This window comes from Ursus arctos, unplaced genomic scaffold (assembly GCF_023065955.2).
Source record: "Ursus arctos isolate Adak ecotype North America unplaced genomic scaffold, UrsArc2.0 scaffold_14, whole genome shotgun sequence".
NCBI classification, from domain to species: Eukaryota; Metazoa; Chordata; class Mammalia; order Carnivora; family Ursidae; genus Ursus; species Ursus arctos.
Window position 1 is genome coordinate 5,884,940 of NW_026622808.1, and position 22,949 is coordinate 5,907,888.

At 45.7% G+C, this 22,949-nt stretch overlaps 1 protein-coding gene across 2 annotated transcripts in view; it reads right to left on the minus strand.

Moving 5' to 3' along the window:
* MYOCD (myocardin) overlaps positions 1 to 22,606 on the minus strand; it is a 98,275-nt gene extending 75,669 nt beyond the window's left edge. The window contains exon 1 of one of the 2 annotated variants that reach the window (XM_044391805.3): positions 22,227 to 22,606. In XM_044391805.3, coding sequence (XP_044247740.3) covers positions 22,227 to 22,281 — 55 coding nt within the window. In that variant the 5' untranslated portion in view covers positions 22,282 to 22,606. The remainder of the gene's footprint in view (positions 1 to 22,226) is intronic. The other variant, XM_048227181.2, reaches the window with a different exon arrangement.
* Positions 22,607 to 22,949: the final 343 nt, after the last annotated feature.

Consider the following 22,949-nt stretch of genomic DNA (forward strand, 5'->3'; position numbering starts at 1 on the left):
TCCTGCTGTGGATACACGCTGCCTTCTGAAGGCCATCATATTATTCATATTTGATGGAGTTTCTGTCCTACACGCCTTCCACTCAACTGTCTGTTCCTACAGAATCCTTCATTTTTTTTCTTAAGCCATTTTCCCTTGGCCTCTGGTCTCCGTGCAGCCCACTTGTTACCCGCTCTGCAAGCCTCTAAACACAGTGGTATTCTGAAAAGGATCAACAGAATGCATGCTCTAATAAGATTCTTAAGTCATGAAATAACTTCTGTTTATTCTATAGCTAGTAAGTCAACTGCCTTGGAGGGGCGAAATCATTCTAAAATTACCCCAAAACAGTGCATGATAAACAAAAGACGTGTACTCACTGGACCAACCATATATTCACCGTCCACAGAATCATCGTCCTCTCTTTCTTCCAATGTGCCACGATTTCTAGTCCGCCTAGAAATGGCTCTGCCTCGACTATGCAGGAAGGTGAAAAGAACTCTCCCAATTTTGCTGAGTGGACTTAAGGACTCCTTCCAACACTACTTCAAAGTAATAACACAAAGGAATCCACCTCTTTGGGTCCCAGCCTCCTTACCCAGGAAGGGAAGGACGGACTAAAGGAGAATTAGGTGCTCTCAAACATTAAAAACAAACAAACAAACAAGCAAACAAAAAACCAAAAACAACCCAAAACCTTTTTTAAACTGAAATCTTACATGGAAGGGAAAAAAAATAGCACAGGGGCAAACGATAAAAGCTGAACCTCTCATGAAATGTCACAGCTCCGTGGAGCAGAGTTTGAAAAACCATTGGATTGGATCATCCTTAAATCCCTTCCAAATTAAATGTTATTTTTATGATTTCCATCTAAAAAAGTCTCAAACCTCCTAAGAGATATTGCTTAGGAATAGATGGGAGTGATTCTATTCAGGAGGAAGGAGTGAGGGGTGGATTATGGTGTCTCTGCACCAAGAGAACCCTGGGCCCCCACACCGGGCCCCCACACCATCTTGGGCCTTTGAACCTTCCCTGCAGGCCAATGAAGGCTTGAGAGTGCAGGAAAGTTCCCGATCCCAGCTGAGGACCAGGCCCAGATCCCTTAGCAACAGCCACAGAGGGAAGCCTCCTTTTACATCAGCAGATGGTGGTGGGCCCTCACGGCTCTGCAGCTCCTTCTTACAATGGACTCCTGGCTACTATTAGAATCTTCTGGACTCTGCCTAGCAACCAGCACCCCTCAGTAACTAAGGAGCAATCATTCCATCAGACCCCATGATTGCTGCTTGTCTTATCACTCTATACTTTTCCCATGTTCTCCATATATGACATGCCCTGTGTATAAATGTAAATCCTTTAAATAATTCGTATATTGGAGGACAGACGCCGAAATCCAGAAAGTCACAGAAAAGCAAAATGAGTTGTATTTTAAAAATAGCCTGCATTTGTAGTCAGCTTCTGCTTTGCATACAAAATACCTAGGGCTAGTGATTAGAAGGTCACCCAACGTCCTGTCCACTGCAATAAATCAGTGTGATGTCCCCTCCAAGTCTCACAAGAGTTCAGCGGACCAGGCCCTACTCCTCCCACTACATAACTATGTGACCTTGGTCAAGACCCTTCACCTCCAAGCTTTAGTTTCTTCCTTCATAAAGCAAGAAAGATGAGCTGATGATCACGGAGCTTCCTTGGGGCGCTCACATTTCATGACCCTTGGCTTCATTTTTGACCAGGGTCTTTGCACGTCTCCAAGCTCAGACCTCGGAGTTTTCTCTTAATCCCTAGAGTCTTCCCCATGAGATCTCAATATTTCTTGTATAGTTCTTAGCATTAGGTTCCAAGCGCGGGGAAGGGCTGGCAAGACCACAAGGCAGGACAGGTTCTAAGAAGTCAGAAATGCAGGGTCCCCAAGTGACCCTGTGGTTGGAAATGTGAAATCGAATAGCCAGACAAATCCTTAGGATTCATTCATCTATCCACCAGTTCAGTCTCTCCAAAAGTATCTAACAGTTCCTTGCTATTTACCAAAGCATCCATAGACCCGGAAGACGAGACACGGTAATTTAAAGCATGAATAGTCTAGTGGGGAAAGAGAAGACCCATGCACTTGAGTCAGATAAATAAAGCCTTGGGCCACAGGTGATGCAAGAATAAACATTCACAGAGGCTACCAGGGGTAGAACTGGACCTTTACATTTTCAAGGGAGAATCATGTGGGGATGGATGGTTGACACAGGGCATTCTTGGCCAAGGGAATTCCGAACATGTATACAAACTCGAATGTGGGGTAAACATGGTGCATCCTGACTGGGGGCCCCCGCTCAGTGAGCATATGACCTATGCTGCCAGAGTCCCACACTCCACAGGGCCCTGAGCTCGGCCTAACACCGTACTGTCACCACCTGACGTTTTCATCATTTTCGAGCAAAGGGCTCTGCGCTGCCATTTTGCATGGAGCCTCGCAATTTATGGAGTGTCCCCCAGAATACCAGCTTGCTCAAGGAAAGAGATCCTAGCGTGGACTGGTAAGAGATGACAGTGAAGAGGAGGTGAGGATTCAAGGACAGAGGGCGTGAAGTGTGGGGACGGAGGGTGTGGACTTCATCCTGTACAAGGAGGCGGTATGGGCATGCTTGGAGCAGCAGAGGGATATGGGAACATTGAGATTTCAGGATGACTAATTTCATGCTAACACGGATGGGGGAGACAGGACCAGAGTTGAAGACTCTTCATGACCCATGGGTAAGGCAAGAAAGTCCACTTGCATGTGGTGGGAATGGAGAAGACAGGGAAGATCTGAGAAACAAGTGAATTACAGAGAATTATTATTCTGTCTTGATAATAAATTAAGGAAACAGGGGGAGAGAGAGAGAGAAAGGAAGGAATCAGACTATTAAAGTAGTGTTATTATGGTTATCGGTAGCCAAATTGGTGGGGCTACCAGGAGCCTTTGGGGTAATGCTTTCATCCGGGAACTTGGCAGTCAGGTGGATACCCTAACATCCATTCATTCATTCCATATTTATTGATCACCTAACACTATGTGCAGGCACTGTTTTAGACGCTAAAGATCCAGCCACCGATAAAGCTATCACGAACTCGGCTTATATGCATTTTTCAGTCTAGGGAAAGAGAAAAAGGAAAAGGTTAAGCAAATAGTTACAACTGTGGGCATGCCATGAGAGGGGAGCTCTACGTCATCTGGGAATCAGAGGAGGCTTCTCTGGCTGTTTCTCCCGAGAAACCTAAACAAATCAATAAATGAAGTTGTTAAGCCCACAACCCTGAATTTGTTTCGTGTGTGTGTGTGTGTGTGTGTGTGTGTGTGTGTGTGTGTTGGGGGGGGGGTAATTTTCATTTCCTGAAGACTAGGCATGTCTCCTGAGAGAGGGAGATACGCACACTAAAGTTACTGGCTGAGGGAGGAGTAAAGGAACAACCCAGAAGCCAAGGATACCTTCCCTTTTATTTCCTTCTGAATGGGTTTCCACTGAGTTCTTAAAAGAAATACCTGTTTAAAATCTGCTACGGAAGTGGTTTTTATGCAGCTAAGATGTTCCCACCGGGCCACTTCTCTCCCTGATCACAGCTTTTGTTCCGAGGATGGGCATCGACCCAGCCACTCTGGGCTCGTCCCTGGGAATTTTGGAAATTGGGCTGAGAGCGAGCAAATCCAGGAGCTTTTGGGGGGTGGCCACTGTCAACCATGTGAACCGGGAAAATAGTGCAGCTGGCTGATGGAGAGAGAAGAATGCAGTGTGGACAGGAGCCAGGGACAGTGGCCTGCAGGTGCTCTCGTCCCCAATTCCAGCTGACTTTCCTCCAAGTCTCAGCCACATCCCTGTGTCTGAGTTCCAGAGACGCCCAGGTATCTTTCTAGAAAGTGCTTCTTTTTGCTAGAGCTTGTTCAAGATTTCTATTATCTGATTTTTTTTTTTTTTTTTTTTTGTCAACAAAGAGGCTTCCTGTCTATGAGTGTTGAGGAAGTGTGTTCAGGGGAGGGGGATGCTGTTGGTACAACCAAGGAAAATTTTGAGATCTGTTTTTAAATCATGTTTTACCAGCCCAAACTCCTAGGAGTATGGACTGAGAGCTTGTAAGGTTGGCCAAGATATGCACACCCCAGAGCATGACCTTGGCATGCACGGAACCTGGCTGACACATGTCACTTCAAGCATCTTGCATGGCTGTTTTCCTTATGTCCCCTCTGCACAGTGTCAGCTAAAGACCACAGGCCTGGACACAGCAGAGGGGCAGCCAGCTGAGGGTTCTTCCCTCAGAAAGAGCAACAGCACACATTCAGGACTTAGGCCTTGACTTGCGCTGGACCGGCCTTTATACACCACCCATGACTCTGATATTTATGTCTTTAAGGACACTGTCAGGCAAAGGACATTGGGAAGCTGTTGGCCATGGTTGGTCAAGCAAGACTATTCCTGGAGGTTTCGGGTCCCAACTAGGGCAGAAAGTCAATACTGTGGGACACATTATAGATACAAGTCTCCTCTCCTTGTCCAATGGGTGCCCCCCCATCCTTTCTTCCACCTGGCGGTATCCCACTCTGGGCCACAGCTACGCTTCACCTGAGGCACTTTGTGGGGCTGGCATGTACTTCCTTGGGGGTACACAGCCCTCAAACTGCCTGGGGAAGACGAGACAGGGCTGCCACTGATGTGTCCAGCTGGGAGAACGTGGCCTGCCATGCCAGGTTGCCTATGCCATTCCGGCCCCAATCCTGGCCATGTTTCCCAAATAAGGCGGAGAGCCAGGACATATTTTTGTGTGTTCTGATGCCGAGCACACTCTGCTCCTTGCCTTCTGACTCCAGGTACCAATAATAACTATTCCCTGGCCAAACACGGCCCTGCGTGCTGATGCATGGCCAAGTCGCCGCAGTGACCAAGAAGGACAAAGGCCCAATGGTCTACCCGTTTACTGCCGGTGCATCCAGAGGAGAGAAGGTAAAAATGATGACCGGGTTACTGATGTAGCCCTTTGTGGTCTAGGGCAGGGGAGAAGGCGAGCCTGGGATAGGGGGTACTGGACTGGCCTCAGTGGCCCCCACACACGAGCAGGCGTGTACGCAAGAGCCTGGGACCAGACACAGACTGTTCCTCTGGACCAGCTTCGAGCCCCGGGCATTCAGAGGGTAAAAACCAGGAGAATATTCAAACCCTAAAGAGCCAAACTCAGCATTGCCATGCGGCTGTTTCAATGACCAAGCCTCATGGCTCGGTCTAAAGGAGTTTTAGAAAGATGTCTGTTCACACAAACACTGCGAGGCTGTTCTTTCCCTAAGCACCGCACTCAGTTTGTCAAAACATTTGAAGAAGACTAATTCATGCCTCAAAAGGAATTCTCTCTCACTCACAAAGCTGCCAGGTTTGTGAGCTGAAGGCTTTGTGTGTTACAAGAGCTCAAGACACCGCAGGGACAAGGAAGCCGGACCTCCAGTGGGAATGCCCCGGGGCTTACCATGTCACTAAGGGGGCAGAACCACAGTTTGCCTGCTCTCCTGGAGGATGTTTGAGAAAGTCAGGTGGCTCAGGCCAGCTCTGGCCAGTTTGGTGCCAGCGAGAAGCAGAACAGGGGAGCAGCTGAGCACATAAGGGCTCTGAAGCCGGGAGTGCAAGGGTTCAAGTCCCACCTGTTCCATTTCTGAGTCGTGCAATCTTAAGAAATTTCCTGAAAGGTGCTTGCATTTCTTCCTATGTGAGTTTGGGGGTTGGGGAGGGTGACACTACCTCCCGACGAGGTTGTTGAGAGGATTAAATTAGCACCTGCCACAAGCTGAGAGCAGCTCCCCAGCCAACAGTGAGCACCGGATAATTCTGGGGCTGCTCTATCGGGGCTGCAGCCAATCTCCCCAAACACCCCCGTGTCAGGACAGGGGAACAGCAGGGCCACGCTGTCCCCAGAGCCACCCCACAAGGGTCTCTGCTCAGCGGCAGGGAATTTTCCCCTCCATCACAAACAGGTCCCCCAAGCACAGAACAGAAACTCGGCAACTGACATAAACAATTTCAAACACTAATTTCAGAAGACAAATCGTTCCATTTGGGCACCCAGATTCCTCACGGAGGCTTTCCCCACTTGTTTATGCATCCATGGCGCGGAGCCACGAGTGAATTAAGCAGACAGCCTGCACACTCCCGGGATGGCAGGAGCGGCCTGAGGGAGAAACAACTTGCCATTTGACCCGCTTTCCTTGAAAGCTATTGCCAAGGGAGGTCCCTGAGAAGAGGGCCTCTGATTTACACCTCCTGGTGTCCACCCACTCACCGGGAGAGGTCACCAGATCCAAGGCCTGGGGATCCAGGTTCGAGTCCTGCCCCACCATTTTTCTATGTGCGTGAATTGGAGCAGGCAATCAACCCTTCCCGGACCTTGGCTTCTCATCTCTACAAGGAAGGTATTATTATTCCTGCTTTATGTACCCATAAGGAAGGTATCATGATACCCAAAGTATAGTGAATTGCAACGGTCCAACCAAGACTCCTTTAGCAGTGGTAAATTACCACAGGGATATTAACAAGGTCAACGGAGCTGTCCACTGACTCCTTGGAAGAGAACTGGTAACGAAGGGAAAGTAGGACCTGGAGCAAAGTGCATGTTTTATGAGGGCAAGGAAAAGGCATTCTCCCCCAGATGAAGAGGAAAATTTTCATTCCATGTTGCTATATTCTCTAAATGTCTATTTTAGTTCTTTTTGAGATCCCGAGTGGTGCCCATGGCGTACTAGGCTAGTATTTAGAGCATGCATGACTCTTCTGGTTACAAAACAAATGCATGCGCATTAGAGAAAAACTTGGGAAATGTACAAAAGTTCCAGGATGGAAAGGAAAAGCGTAAGTAATTCACATGTTTAATGCTAGTGGTGATACGCCTGCCAGTATCTGCCCTTCCTTCTTCCAATTCACATATATGCACGCCTATATATAAAGTATCTATTCTACAATTTCCCAAGAATCGGGATTATAGGATATGTGGAACATGAAGCCTCTTTCTTGCCTTCTAGACAGCTTCCCACCTCGTTAGGGATCTTTCGATGGTACCATCTTTAACGTGCATGCTATATCCTATTGTGAGTGGATTCAAACATTCTCCTTTAGTTGAACATGTAAGGTTTCTCTTTCAACTTTTCTGCAGTAGACAGAACACCCCCAAGACTGAAGCTTTGACCTCTCATATGCTCTATATGGCCTATACATATGTACACAATAGACAAGACTATACACTCACGCTATTACACAAAGTGCTACATATTAAGAGTGATACATATATATAAGTATATATATGAAGATACGCGAGTATATACACATCATATACGTATGTATATATGTGCCTTCCATCTTTCATTAATACACTTCTACCAGTACCTTTCAAGTTTGGAAAAATAATAAATGTAGATATATTACATTTCTTTTTTAATGTTAGAAAGTAATCTCATCCCTGCTGTTAGACACAAGATTTTAACGCAACCAGACATAACATTTAGAACATTTTCTATGTCTGGGACATTCCAGGGTGTCAGGCTCTAATCTATGTGTTAAGACCAGAACCTTCTGCAGAGGCTGGTATCCCACTGAGTCAGAGGTTCCTCTGCAAATCCTAGGCCTCTTCCTGTTCTCGACTCCCAGCCAATAGCGTGCTCGACTTGCTGAACCTTCCCCTCTCCTGATCTGAAGCCCTTCCAATCTGAAGCCAGGGCAGGTGGCTCTGCATGAAGAAAGCTTCAGGCAGGGGGAGCGTTTTGTGAGAGAGCCACTGGTTTCAATGCCAGGCACCTGCCTATCTTAACACCCTGCTTCCCCAGCCAGCACATTCCTCTGTGGGATCATGCGGCAAACTTGATTCTGGGGGCCCACAGATGAAAGTTCTGGTTCTAAAGCTACCGGGTGACCTTGGACAGATTTCTTAAAGGTCTTAACATCTCCTCATTTGTACAAGCAGCTTTGCAATCTCCCAGAGTTGGTATGAAAATAAAAGCATATGGACTGATATGATTTTTTCTGGGGGGGGGGTAGTTAATGCACCATAAAATATTACATGTATATATAATGTAACATTCGCTATATAATATAGTCTATGGTATATAAAGCAGCCTGTTCCACTAGCTCTGTGAGCCTTAAATTTTTTTTTCCCTCTGGAGACAGCTCTTCCTCTAGGTTTTATTTTTAGACAGAACAGGATTTTTGATTTTAAGAGAGTAGGATCTGGGTTCTCGGTAGTGCCTGAAAAACAGCCATGAGCCTTTGCTAATCCTTACAGCCAGTGGTAACCTTGCAGGGTCCCAGACAAGGCCCGGGGCTCCTTCAAAAACACCTAAAGACCTAAGCAGGACAATAACCAGCGCTGTGCGGAGATGGAAAGGACAGGAAAGGGAGGGAATAAATGATAATACGGATACAGAGCCCTTGATAGACTGCAGTGTGAATTCTATAATGATAGTAACTATCTTCATTACTCTTAAACACAGCCTGAGGTAACAAAGAAGTGAGAATAGTAGCACGTCTTAAGAGATAGCCCGGAGAAGCCCCGAAAAGCCTGCAGTTGTTAATTTAGAAACAATGTGTTTTATATAATAACATTTAAGGGATTGAAAAGTATTGTACCTTAGCACCCCATATGGTAGTTACACAAATGTTGATCTAACGGATATTCATCTGTGAATAAAACTACTGTAATTTATTGCACACATGAGCACATCCCTGAACACGTCAAACACGTCTATGCTTTTTCACTAAAGCCTCACAGAATCCCCATGGGGTAGGCATCTTTGCCGTCCCCTCGACGGAGAGAGAAGTGGAAGTTCGAGAACTCAAAAGCACTGGCTCAGGGGCGCCTCGGTGGCACAGCGGTTAGGCGTCTGCCTTCGGCTCAGGGCGTGATCCCGGCGTTATGGGATCGAGCCCCACATCAGGCTCCTCCACTATGAGCCTGCTTCTTCCTCTCCCACTCCCCCTGCTTGTGTTCCCTCTCTCGCTGGCTGTCTCTATCTCTGTCAAATAAATAAATAAAATCTTAAAAAAAAAAAAAAAAAAAGCACTGGCTCAACTTCCTACGACCAGGAAAGGTGGAGCCAATATTTGAACCCACAGAGGCCAGACTATGGCGCCCAATGCCACAAGACATACATTTACAATTTCCAGTGTTCATTAACATGAGGGGCCGTGGGTTTTCAGTCTTCATACAGGAGCGAGGTTTTTAGATTACAGTTTTTTTTTTTTTTAGGTTTTATTTATTTATTTGAGAGAGAGAAAGAGAGAGAGAAGCAAACTCACCACTGATCAGGGAGAGCCCGATGTGGGACTCGATCCCAGGACCCGGAGATCTTGACTGAGCTGGAGGCAGAGTTTAACTGACTGAGCCACCCAGGTGCCCCTGGGTTATAGTTTGAATGTGAGCATGCTTCAGGATTGGTGAGAATTTTTTTTTTTTTTTAAGATTTTACTTATTTATTCGACAGAGATAGAGACAGCCAGCGAGAGAGGGAACACAAGCAGGGGGAGTGGGAGAGGAAGAAGCAGGCTCATAGCGGAGGAGCCTGATGTGGGGCTCGATCCCATAACGCCGGGATCACGCCCTGAGCTGAAGGCAGACGCTTAACCGCTGTGCCACCCAGGCGCCCCTCGGATTGGTGAGAATTTTTAAAGAACTTAAACCTCCCAGGTGCTCAGCCACCTCCCGACCTAGTTCCCTCAGATAAGATCTCTCTAATCACCACTCCTCCAGGACTTAAACAAACAATGCTCATTGCTAGTTGATTTATTACCAAAGTTACTCCTGATTATTATAGCAGACCTGGGAGACACTGAATAATCAAAAGAAAGAATATGGGAATATAAGAAAAAACATAAGAAAAATTAAACATCACTCCGAATCTTACCACCCAGAGATAATCACTTGGGGGTCTTTTCAGGCTTTTTTTTCTAGGCATCTGTTTCAACACTTGGGGTATGTCTGTGGTGTGTTTTGATTGCTGACTTGTGAAGCTTAAAATGTTTCAACTTTTCAAAGTATTTTCTTTCAGAACTGTCTATGGTCAAGAAATGAGTTTGGTATTTTAAATTTATCGACGTTTCACTGTGTGTTGTGCTGGGGGTAGGCACTAAATTTAAAATTGTCTTCTGGTAGACTACTAGACTACCAGGTCACGTCAGAGGTTTAAAGCACATAGTCAGTTAAACTTTAGTGTTCATATCCTAGAAATCCCAATTTGAATTTTTGTCTGTTTGATTAGGTTTACAGAAGTGTGTTTTTTTTCCCTACTACTATGATGATGTTGTCAATTTCTCTTTAAACATTGGCATATTTAAAAATTTCTCAGGGGCACCTGGGTGGCTCAGTCGGTTAAGCATCTGCCTTTGGCTCAGATCATGATCTCAGTGTCCTGGGATCAAGCCCAAGTTGGGCTCCTTGCTCAGTGGGGAGCCTGCTTTCTCCCTATCCCTCTGCTCCCCCCCCCCCCGGCTCGCTCGCTCTCCTGCTCTCTCTCAAATAAATAAAATCTTTAAAAAATATAAAATAAAAAAGTTAATTTCATAGATACTAATATATTCTTGTTTTAAAAGATTCAAATGGTGTATATAGATAGATAGATAAGATCTGCCCTCCTCCCATCCCTGGGTATCACTGTGAACAGTTTGACTTATATTCTTGAAGATTTTTTTTCTGTGTATGTATACCTATTTTTTAAAATAAAAATGCAAATATGCTGCCTGATTGTTTCATAGTGTGCTTAAAAACAACAACAACAACAACAACAACAAAACTAAGTGTACGTCCTGGAGATCTTTCCATGTCAGTTCATACAGAATTTTTTCTTCTCTTTTCTGCTTTGCATTGCATTTTATCATATTCATGAGTGTCGCACAATAACCACGCCCCCACTGATGGAGGTTTATTCTGTTTCCACCCTTTCCGGCATTTTAAACTATAATGCCCTGAAAACCCCTGTACCTACAAGCGTTTCTTTCAATTAGATGCCTTAGTGTATCTCGGTGGATAGCAAGCTCATTTAAAATTCAATAGAAATTGTCAAACGCTATCCCTTGAGGCTTTCAGATGCGCTAAGGGGATTAGGTGTCTGTTTTCTCCACGCTTGGAAAATACTTGATGTTATCAATATTTGACATTTTTGCAGATCTGATGTTTGGAAAAAAATGCTTTCAATCTGCCTGTTCTTGAATGTGAGTGAGTTGAATATATTTCATGTGCTTATTGACGGTTTTTCTCCTTTGAATTATCCTGCTGCTTAGGTCATGGACTTTTAATCCTATTGTTTATACAAGTCCTTTTAATAACTTTGTCTGAATACACATTTCAAGTGTTTTCTTTCAATCTACTGTTTGATTTTGAAATTTCTTTTGATTTTCTTTCCCCATGTAGCATTTTAAACTTTTTAAGAGGCCAAATACGTCAATTTTTATTTCTCCTCTGGCTTCCGTAACAAGCTTGGAAAGGCCTGTCTTACTCCAGAGTATAAAACGATTCTGTTTTCTACTAATATTTTATAGATTTCCTTAGCTCTTTAATCCATATGGATATTTTTAAAGACTCATAAAATAGCTGAATTCATTTACCGCCAAAAGGACGTCAATTTTCCCAACACACTTTCATCACGTATCTTACGGCTAATTTGAATAGCCACCATTATTAGTTTAATAACTAGAGATTAAATTCATACATATATACATAAATGTGTGTAAGTACGTGCACACACACACACACTCAATTCTGATCCACGGATAATATGTTTTACTCCTAATACTAATTACTACACAGGTGTATCTTTTTGTTTCTGGCTTTATTGCAGTATAATAGACAAAACTGTTAAGAGGAGAGTGCGTGACATGATGGGTTGATGTGTATACACATTATGGAAGGATACCCACCACGGAGTTAATTAACAGGGCTCTCATCTCAGATATTTATCTTTGTTTGTTTGTTTCTTTGGCGAGAACACTTAAGTTCTGGGCTCTTAGCAAATTTCAATTATACACACAGTATTATCAACTACAGTCACCACGTTACACATTAAATCCATAGACCTTATTCATCTTATAACTGAAAGTTACCAGCCTCCCTATTGCTCCCACCCTCCAGCCCCTGGCGACCACCACTCTACTCTCTGGTACCAGAGACTTCTTTTATAGCTATGTTTAGTGTCTTGGGGCAAGCCTATTCTTGTTGTCGGTTTTCAACAATTTCTGGAATTTTTGTTCTTAAACTGAGATTTAAATAGTCAGCTTTCATTTAAAGTCCTAAAATTCCGGGAGGATGGCATGTATAATTTGTAGATTAACTCATACTAGAAACAAGTCTCTTGATAAATCACTACTTAGGAAATCAAGGATAAGAATGGTAATTGGGTATATGCCTGGAGTTGTCGTCCAGAATGAAGTATATTAAATCCACTTGGCCAAGTGGGCATGTATGTTGGAGCTAGGGAAGGTTGGGGGGTAGGAGGAGGGAGCTTTTAGGCTGTAACAGCAACGGTCATCCTGACACAGCAGAACCAATGGGTCAGGTGTGGCCTCCATCTGTTTTTAGTTATGTTACTCTGACCAAGTTGCTTTGACCCTAAACTGCTTCATCTATAAAATGGGGATAATCACAGGTGTCCCATAGCATTCTGTAAGGATTAAGTGAGATCATAATAGTGGTACAGATAACAGGTTCTCATTAACTCCTAGTCCTCTTTGCTCCTCCTTTGATGAGGGGTCAGTCCTATCTGGTAACAGGTCGTTCCCAAAGAGCAGATCACAAACAGCAGTTTCCAAAGGTATCAGGTGACTGTGCCCCTTTTCCTTTTTATTCTTGACTGAAAAGGCGTGAAAAGCTTACTGAACACCAGTCACCACTGAGTAAGTACCCAAGACAACTCAGAGCTAGTCCGATTACGGGGGCAAGCATTCACTCCCATATGGAAATTGGACTCGAGTTAAGCTTGGTACATTGTAGGTGCTCCAGAAATATTAGCTACCAAAGTGGATCATAAAGATTTATAACCAGTGGTCCCTCACTGGGAGATTTACTCTGAACAATGGGTATCCTGTAAAACAATCCTGGGGAATTAAAAAGGCTATGTGCATTAAGATTTTCATAGTAATGCTATTTATAATGTGAAAATTATAACTGGCTTCATTTTCCAACCCGAGTGGAAAAGGTTTAACAAATGACGATATACTCACTTGATGGACTTTGATAAAGTCTTCAAAACAAGAATGTGTTACTACGTACCAGCTCGGAAAACGGCTTAGGATATCATGCCCCCCGATAAAAATGCTGCATATAAACTTCTGTATATACTCTGACTGTAACTTTATAAAAATCTTTACGCATCTGGACAAGGACAGGAAGGAAACACAAAACAGTAAAAACTAAAGTATCGAGGAGATTATTGTTCAATTAATGTTGAGTAGCATTTTCTGGATTTGGCCTGTTCTGGAGCCTTCTTGCCCTGTCAGGAGCTTGAGGACCAAGAAAGTTCCACATGGAACTTGACCTCAGACAGAGAAACCAGCCCTACCTGTCCTGAGGAGAACAAAGTCCAATGACTTCCGGAAGGAAGAGTGTTTCCGGAAATAGGAAAGGCAGAAAGCTCTGGGCGACATTCCAGTCATTTCTCCTGATCTGTGAAAGGAGGATATTCCCTGGGGCTCCCTGACTTTGTTTCCTAAGAAAGAACTGATGACTTTTTTACATAAGGGGCCGAGAAGGGGCTTAGAAGGGGCTTAAGGGGCGGAGAAGAAAGAGATTCAGATTGAGGATGGAAGACTTAGTTAGGTGGTGAATCAAATTGGGGTGCCAGCAAGGGGTGCTAGGCCAGACATCCTAAGTAACTGAGAGGTTGTGGATCCGCTCTTTATGGCTACCCGGACGGAGTGAGGGCTGAGTCACCAGGCACGAGCGAAGCCATTACATACACTTTATACGGTACCTAAGTCAGTATTTCTGCGGCTAGCATCCTACTGCTTCTTTAAATCTAAGGTGGCTGATTTTAAGGTGGCTGGATACAGCAAACCTCAACGGGAGTGATGGAAATGATAATGGAAGTAGGTACTCCAATTGCGTCTATGGGGAAATGGAAAAATTTATCTTCCGTCAACCAACAGGAGAAAAGAAAGAAATTATTCTCCTTTCAGGGGCTCTCGAGGGCACTCTGCTGTGCCCAGCTAAATAATACATAAATAATAAATAAAGTCAGGGATAGCCTTATTTATTCTAAATTTCTGGGAATAAATGACATTTGCACAGCATCTGGAGATGCTCGTAGTTTGCCTGGGAATAAGATCTGAGACTGGTTAAGTGAGGTTTGACTTACTAGTTATTCTGGACGACATCGGCAGAGAAGTTAGTGCAAATTACTCATTAAAAACAAACAAATCCTACCTGCTTATAAAGTTGAACATCTAAGCACTGAAACAGGAAGGCTGTAAAACAATTACTTGGCTAACAGTTGTTGGCTTTTTTTTTTTTAAATCCTATTTATGTCCATCAAAAGCTTTTAACTCCCCCACGTTTGTCTCTTGTGCAATTCACATGTCACCAGGTCACGTTATCCCTTCCCATAGGGGGACAGGGACTTCTTTCTGTACAAGAAACCATCAATAATTCTGCAAAGCTCTTTCCCTCACAAATGGCATGAATCATTTTATCAGTATGGAAACAAAGGCCCAGTGAGCAGGGTTGATTCCTATCCCAAGGTCATGGAATTGGAAGGAATGTGATGGGCTCCCCCGCAACGGCCCTGCCCAGGGGAGAGCATGAGTGGGTCTGGGAACGCAGACACCTGTGAAATGCACCTGCTGGTTCCTCCTTCCGGATCTGGGCAGAAATGCAAGCTAGCTGGTCACCATCTGTTAGACGGCCACTGAGTTCTTGCTATTAACAGGGAAATAGAGGCGATGAGAGACCACTTTATGCTCCAGCATCTTCTATTCACATTTGGCTTCCCTGCAGTATATAGAAGTCAGACCCTGGGGCTGAGCGCTCCTAGTTTGGCCATGTGCTTCTGTTTCTCTCCAATTTAATTCAACTAGATTAGAATCCTTCCAATCTGGTTCAGTCCAACTTGACCAAGTCTTCCTGACTGTGCCTGCCACACGCTATAGCAGAGAACAGATGAATGCTACTCCTCCTGGTCTCGAAAAACTTAATTTTTTTAAAGGACTCCAGGCACACTAAATTGGACTAATTATAATCCTTGATTCATGTTAATTGCCACATAGGATCATTGAGCCCTGAATGAACACTGTTAAATTAATTTGCTTAATAATAAATATGCAGGCACCCACTGCCTAACCTAAGAACTCCACCAGCAACTGTTTCCTTAGCTTGGTCTATACCCTACCTCCTCACCTAGCCTCCCCTCTCCAGAGGGACTCCTTTTCTGAATTTTGCATTTATACTCTCTCCTCCCCTTGCTGTTCCAGTTTTAATACCTAACACCTATGCCTAAAAATATATAAAAAAACATAGATTGCTGGGGCACCTGGGTGGCTCAGTGGGTTAAGCATCTGCCTTCGGCTCAGGTCATGATCCTGGGGTCCTGGGATCGAGCTCTGCATTGGGCTCCCTGCTCAGTAGGGAGTCTGCTTCTCTCCCTCCCTTTGCCCCTTACCCCCCTACCCGTGCTCTCTCTTGCTCTCAAATAAAATCTTTAAAAAACCCAGATGGTTTACTTTTCTTGCTTTTGGATAGTCTTCAGGGGAAGAATAAAATGTATCTGCAATACATATTTAATGATGCCCTCTTTATGCCAATCACGGTTCTACATGCCGGGGAGGAAAGCAGTGAAAACAAACTAATGAAAATCCTAGCCTCTACAGCAGACAAATAACAAACGAGTAACCAATCAAATGTTTAATAGACCTGATTAACGTAAGAGCTATGGATAAAAAGAAGACAGGGGGGTGGTCGGGGCTCTTGCCGCAGTGATGAAGATGGTGAGGGACAGCCGCCCGGTACGGGAGTACATCTCACGCAGCTGGGGCGGGAGGAAACAGCTATAGTCTCAAGCAGGCGGCCTGAGCCAGACCCCAAATGTTCCTTTGGCTTTTAAAAAAGATTTTAAGTTCCCACTTAGGAATGAAAATGCACTCATCTTTGAAGGTCCTGCTCATTGTGTTCTCATATGCATTTCTGAAGGCATAGTCCACTGGAACCATGCACAGAGCAATGGAAGGTCGGCTCTAAGACTCCACGTGAGGATGGGGAAGGTTCCTTCCCTGCTCCCCAAGTGTATACCCAGCCCCCAGCTTCTCGTAACATCCACTGCAAGGGAAACACGGAAGACATAGCTGTCGAAGGAATGAATGAATAAATATGTAATTCACACACAGCATTTTCCAGGTCACCTGCGACCTTCTTGAGGACAGGATTACAATCCTACAAAGATTATCCCTGGGGTGTTGGGGGGGGGCAATGATGCCTGATACCAATTAGTAACAGAGATCCAAGGAGTGAAAGGGCGAGTTGGCATCTAAGTAAGCAGCCAGGAAAGAAAATCATCAGAGTGCTTACCTGGGTGGGGAGGAGGGGGGGGAAAGGCCTGCCAATAACCCACCTATAGAGATTCACCCCATCAAAGAACTCACTGTTGCAAACTGTGAGCTAGTGTCCGTTCAGAGCAGAATTTTCCACAACGTGTTTATCCAGCTAAACCTGCCCCGTGGGATGCTGTGTGAATAAAGGTGAAACAAGTCTGGGAATCACCTCTTTTTAAAAGTTCACAATATAGGGGCACCTGGGTGGCTCAGTGAGTTAAGCACCTGCCTTTGGCTCAGGTCATGATCCTATGATTTCAGCGTCCTGGGATCAAGTCCCTCATTGGGCTATCTGGTTGGTGGGGACTCTGCTTCTCCCTCTTCCCCTTCCCCTGCTAGTGCTCTCTCTCGCTCTCAAAAATAAATTTTAAAAATCTTAAAAAGTTCACAATATACATCAGAACTAGTAAGGTCTTCCAGAAATCCTGCAGTTAAAGATCCAGTGTATTTTTCAGCATACTCTGCCTCCCTTTTGTTAAAAATGTCCTGCCGCACTGATGTTAAGGTCCTGGGGAATCAGTCTTTGTGGACCACCATGGGGAAAACACTGGGACTGCGGCCACGTAATCCATATTAAGGGAAAAGTTCTGCAGAACAAAGTCTGCAGGACAGAGGGATGGTGGAGGTAAGGAAGGTAGGAAATGCCATATTAGAAGGTGGGATCATAGGTGGAGTAACGTGCCCCCCCCCCCGAAATATCTACGTCCTAATCCCTGGGACCTATGATTAGGTTACTTCACATAGTCCTATGGACTGAACTGTGTCTCGCCCCTCCCTCTCCAAATCTGTATGTTGAATCCCTAAACCCCAGTGGGATGTATTTCCTTTGGGAAATATTAGGTTTAGATGAAGGCATGAGGGTGCCCCCCGCCCCCGGAAAGGGATTCTTGCCCGTTTGAACAAGAGAACCAGAGAGCTCACCCTTTCCCACCCCCAGCTCTCTCCTCTTTCTCTTTCCTTCTGCAGCCGTGATATCTGCTGCATCCTGTGTTGGGTTGCTAACGAGCTGACCTTAACATAGGGGGATTATCCTGAATGAGCCCAAGGGAATCACAAGATTCTTACATGCCCAAGAGAGACAGAGATTTGAAATTGTTACACGGTTGCCCCGTGGAAGACAGAAGGGACCATGAACCAAGGGATGTAGGCAGCTCTAGAATCTAAAAGTCAAGGAAACAGACTCATTTGAGAGTCTCCAAAAGGAACACAGCCCTGCTAACACCTGCATTTTAGCCCAGTGAGACCCTTCTCAGACTCCTGACCTCCGTAACGAGAAGATAATAAATTTGCGGTTTCAAGCCACTGACTTTGTGGCAATTTGCTAGAGGAGGCGGATAGCACTGCCGCTGAGAAAGGGATGAGTGGTAAAGAAAGACATTCGTGCAGCTAGGAACAGCTTGTACAGACACACCCAGAGTGAAAATGAGCCCTTTGCTTCCTTCTATTCTGCTTGCATCCAGGAGAAATTCCTGAAAGATCTCGATAGAGCAAGTTTGCCCCAAATTTTAAAAATAATCTCCCGGTCATTTCAATAGCGAGGTGGAATGGAGGAATGGTTAAGACATTGGCGCTCAAGGAGGCTTCCCACGAAAAAGGGGTCTTTGATGAAATACTGAAGCAATGCATGCACACGTGAACAATTATCTTAGAGTAGCGTAATTATGAAGACGACAGGTGTGATTCATTTATCCACTCAAGAAATATGTATTGAACACCTGCTGTATGTCCAGATCCCTGAGAACACAACAGTCCGAAAATGGCACGGTTAATGGTTTTAGGAAGCTTCTCGTGTTCAAATGTGACAAAAATACTCAAGGCCATTCACTTGGGAAAAAAATATCAAATCTTTGGGCTGGAAGCAATTGCAGATTCAACCAGAGTCAGCCACTGCCTCTCCAGTGCTTTCTCTGCATGTGTTTTGGCTTCTTTTGGCTGAGGCCCCAGGTCCAGGGGTCCCTGCACCTGAGCACCAGTCAGCCTGTCTGCTGAGCTCCCCCCTCCGCCTCCCCCCCTCCTCCTTCCCTCTCCTTCTCCCCCGAGAGCCCAAAGAGAAGCTCCCATGTTCTTCCTCAACCCATGTGCTGGCTTCTACCCCAGGTGACCCAGCATTCATGTTCCTGGCACACCCCCTTCTCATTCCGAGTCTCCTCTTTCATGCCTAAAATGCGAGTTTTGCATTTTGCGGCGTCTTTGGGCCACCCAGAATCTCGAGAGCTCGATGGGATATTGGAGGGGCCAGCAGAGAGTGTTCGTCAAAGGCTGCTCAGGTTGACGACAGAGAAAATACAGAATTGCTAGCTCAATTTGGATTTTCAGATAACAGTATGTCCCTAATTTGGCAACATGCTAAAAATTATCCATTGTTTATCTGAAATTCAAATACAACTGGGCAGCCTGTGTTTTTACTTATTAAATCTGACAGCCCTATATTTCTGGGAGTAGGAGGCGAGATCATGGTGGATACCAGAGTCTGCCTTTGCAGACAGAAGAGGAGACAAAAAGCAAAAGAAATATAGTTCTCTTGAAGGGAAGTCCATGAATGGACCTCTCTCTCTCCTTTTGATCCTTTGTGGGTGGTATAGATCCATACATCGGAGTCTGAGTTTTGTTGACACAAGGATTCTGGTGTTGAGGGAAACTGGTGACAGCGATACCGATTACAGTGAGAATTTTTTAGAAAGTCAAAAAGGGATCAGTTTAAAAGTAATACTACTTACTACATTTATATAAACTGCCTACCCCTTATGTCCAACAGCTACACAGCCCCATCACAATTTTGTTTGTTCCTGGTCTTTGTGCGTCTTCATAAAACAATAAAATGTTATGAAAGGGTCTGTGGGATCACCTAGTCCAAATCTGATATTTACAGGTTCAGTAACCGAGACTGAGAGAGAGGAAGGGAGCAACCCAGGATCATGATCTGTCCCTAACAGTATTTTTCCAGGGCTTACCACGTACCAGGCATTTTGAAAACGCTCTGCTTGTATTATCACATTCAATCCTTGCAACCGCTACATAATCACCGTTATTGGGATGAAGCAAATTGCGGCAGAGTATTACGGCCCTTATCTAAGGTCAAGGTAGTGCAGCTGGGAAGTAGAAACACCTGCCAAACACCCACTCAGCTTGTTTGGCTCCACATTCACACACTCAACCATGAAACCCCACAGCCTCTCAAATAAGAGGAGTTTCTATCATTAAATATGTTAATCCATGTAAAATGTCCCAGTTTACTGCTTCTGTCGCGTCATTTTGTCCTTAAGAACAAGGTCACGCGAACACAGTTTACAGAAAGCTGGGTGGACGCTGTTCCCACACACGTCAATTTCACTGTCAAACCGGTTATCTGTTCACTTATAAACAAGCCCTACAACGTGGGACGCCTTGCTGTGATCAGAGAACAATTTACTTCCATTTACTGTTTGAAATAATTTTAATTAGACACGTAACGCCAGGGTCTACCAGCCAAGCAAACGCTGGCAGTGAGAGAGGGTTTTACGAATTTACATTAGGAGTAGCTCCTGAAAGCAAAGAAGAAAAAAGCCCAGGGAGCAGAAATCAAAACAGAGAAGAGGCTTTCTTCTCCATTGTTAAACACAAAATAAACGATATTCTCTTAGGAAGAGGCAGGCCCTCTCGCTAGCATGCTGCCTACCCAAGGTCTGAGCTGCTGCAGCTGGACTTTATGTAATTATATCCAGGAGGAATCATGGGGGTCTGCAACATGACATTTACTTAGTTTCACATGCTGCTTGTTTTTTCTGCTGTGTCTTTCAGGAGATTATCAGCCCCTTGTATCTCTAGGGACCAAAGCACTTTGTCCATTTCCAGACCCCAGTTTGGCTGTTGATCAAAGGTGGAGGATTAAGCATGCCCATATCTGCGTTGATATCATGTCTTCCTGAATATCGTCTTTCCTGTGATACAAAAACCTGTCCAAGCTTAAAAAAAAAAGGAAAAAAGAAAGATTGAAGAGAAAAAGAAAAAGAGAAAGAAAAAAAGATTAGAGAAAAAGAAAAAAGGAAAGAGAAAGAAAAAAAAGAAAAAGAAAAAGGACGAAAAAGAAAAAAAAAAAAAAGAAAGCGAGTTGGCAATTGGTATTCTCAGAAGCTCCACGAGGGTCTACCTGGGACACACCAGGACTCCACTAACCCATTAAAACAGGAATTAGGATTTGCCTCTCCTCTGCACTTTCCCGAAGGAAGGCACCGAGTTCCCCGTTTTGCAATTCTACTATCAAGTACTTCAAATCCTTTTAGAGACAAACCAGCCCTCCCCTGCCCCCTACACTAAACGCGCAAAGGATGCATCTTGAAATGAGCTTAGCTCCTTGCAAAAACAAATCTGCATCCTCTCTTCTTCAGAAAGGTGGCAGTGTTGCCTTGCGGTTTTGACCACAGTACAAAGCAGCGGCAAGGTCTCCGGCGGATTAACAGACCAACCAGCGCACCTCACCCGGGGAAATGAGAGGAAGGACATAACCCACTGTGGAACCCAGTGCCCGGCAGGTTCACCCCGGAGCGTCAGGGCACGGAGGCTCGCGGCCCCATAAGCTCTCGAACGGTCATCGCCCTTCAACAGTACAGAGCCCTAGACAACCTCCAATGGACCCCACAGCCATCTAAAAGCCAGAAGCGTCTAAGGAACTCCCAGTGACCCTTTCTTTCCAACATCCATTGTTGAAACATGATTCCCAAGTGAAAACACTAAGTGGTCCCATTTAGAAAAGCTGCGGAGAATCATCATAAACGACGCCAGTATCCTACCAACACCTGTTAGGGGGGAATGTTCACACAGGAGTTCTCAGAAAGGAATCCACCTTCTAAGTAGGAATTCTGCCATTGATTGAGTGGTTTGTTACCGCTTTTATAAAGCCGGTATCACACACAGTACTGCTGAGAAAGAACTTCAAGGGCCCCAGTGTCTCCCTGCCTCAACGTGGAGACCCACGCGTTGGTACCTTCCGTGGGCGCCTACACCAACCCTTGCATGGCGAGCCGCTGGACTTCCCGGCTCTCCCTTCCACTCACCTTCACTCGGCGTCCTCTCTGAGAAGTTTCTCTACGCGCCACTAACACAGAAATTTTGGGGGGAAATTCTCCATTTATAAATATCAGATGGTTTGGGAAAAAAATATTTGTGGCACTGGACTTTTTTTTTTTTTCTACAGTGATGTCATCCTAAATACTTGGTGTGCTCCAAATTTGCTATTTTTACTTCCCCCAAGGGACTTTTTTGGGAAATACATTTGTTTGGATTCGCTACATTTTCAGTGACCCTGGTCTATTAATACACAGGTTTCATCTTCTCAGTTACAACTGATATTATGTAGCTTTCCCACTTGAAACCCCTTATTTGTTCATTTTCAATGTCCTTCCTTCCGGATGCGCCCCTCCAAAATTTCTATTCACAGATACAGAAGAAAATAAAAAAAAATCAAAGAATTGGCCTATTCACACACAAAAACCACATCCAACAATTCAAAGCATTGGAAACGGAAGACATTCAAGTTTCCCGCCCCCACCCCCACCCCCAAAGTCAAATAGAAGTCTTCACTTTCAAAGATGCGCTTGGGGGTGGGGGCGAGCAAAGTGGAAGGAGCCGCGGCTGGGAAACACTGGCTGGGAAGCCGTCTAGAGTTGCGAGCTGTAGAAGAGGAAAGTTAACAAGGAACGCTAAGCGACTTAGCCCTACCTGATCTGAACTTGCTCCTAATCAGCAAAGAATGCTCAGACCCCAGGAGTGTCATGTTGCGTCTCAACGAGCCGCTGGTCCCTTGGCCAGACGCCCCCTGTTTTCCACCAGGAACGGGCTCCCGGGAGCCCAGCGGAGCGCAGCTAACAACCCAGAATGCATCCAACTCTCCGGGAGCGCCCCTGGGTAGGGGGACCGCGGCGGCCAGCGGCCGAAACCGGTGTCCCCAGAAAGCTGGCGGCTCCCCCCTCGCTGCGCGGGGCTAACTGACTCGGAGCCGGCGGGACCCTCCTCCTGCGCCGAGTCGGGCCGGCAGCGGCGGCATCCCAGGCGTGCCCGGCTGATGTCATAGGCTGCCAGCGATCGCGGAGTATCGCCACCACGCCTTTATGAAGGGCCCAAGTTTGCCATCTGATACTTTTTTACTACTGACAGCAGCTCAGCCAATCAGGCGCGGCGAGCGGGGCCGGCGGCCGCCGGGGGAGCGGCGGGAGCGGGGTCCCGGCCGGCGGCGGGTGGGCGGCGCGCGGGGGCGCAGGGGCGCTCGGGGCTGCGCGGGGGTGGGTGCGAGCCCCCCGCGGGGCAGGATGCGCGCGCACGCGGCTCCCAGCGGGGCTCGGGACGCAGCGCGCTCCCACCGTCTCTCCGCGTTCCCGGGCCTCGGGGCGCAGGCAGAGAAGAGCGGCAGCCGGGAAAGGGAAAAGCCTTTCGTTTTCCCGGGAT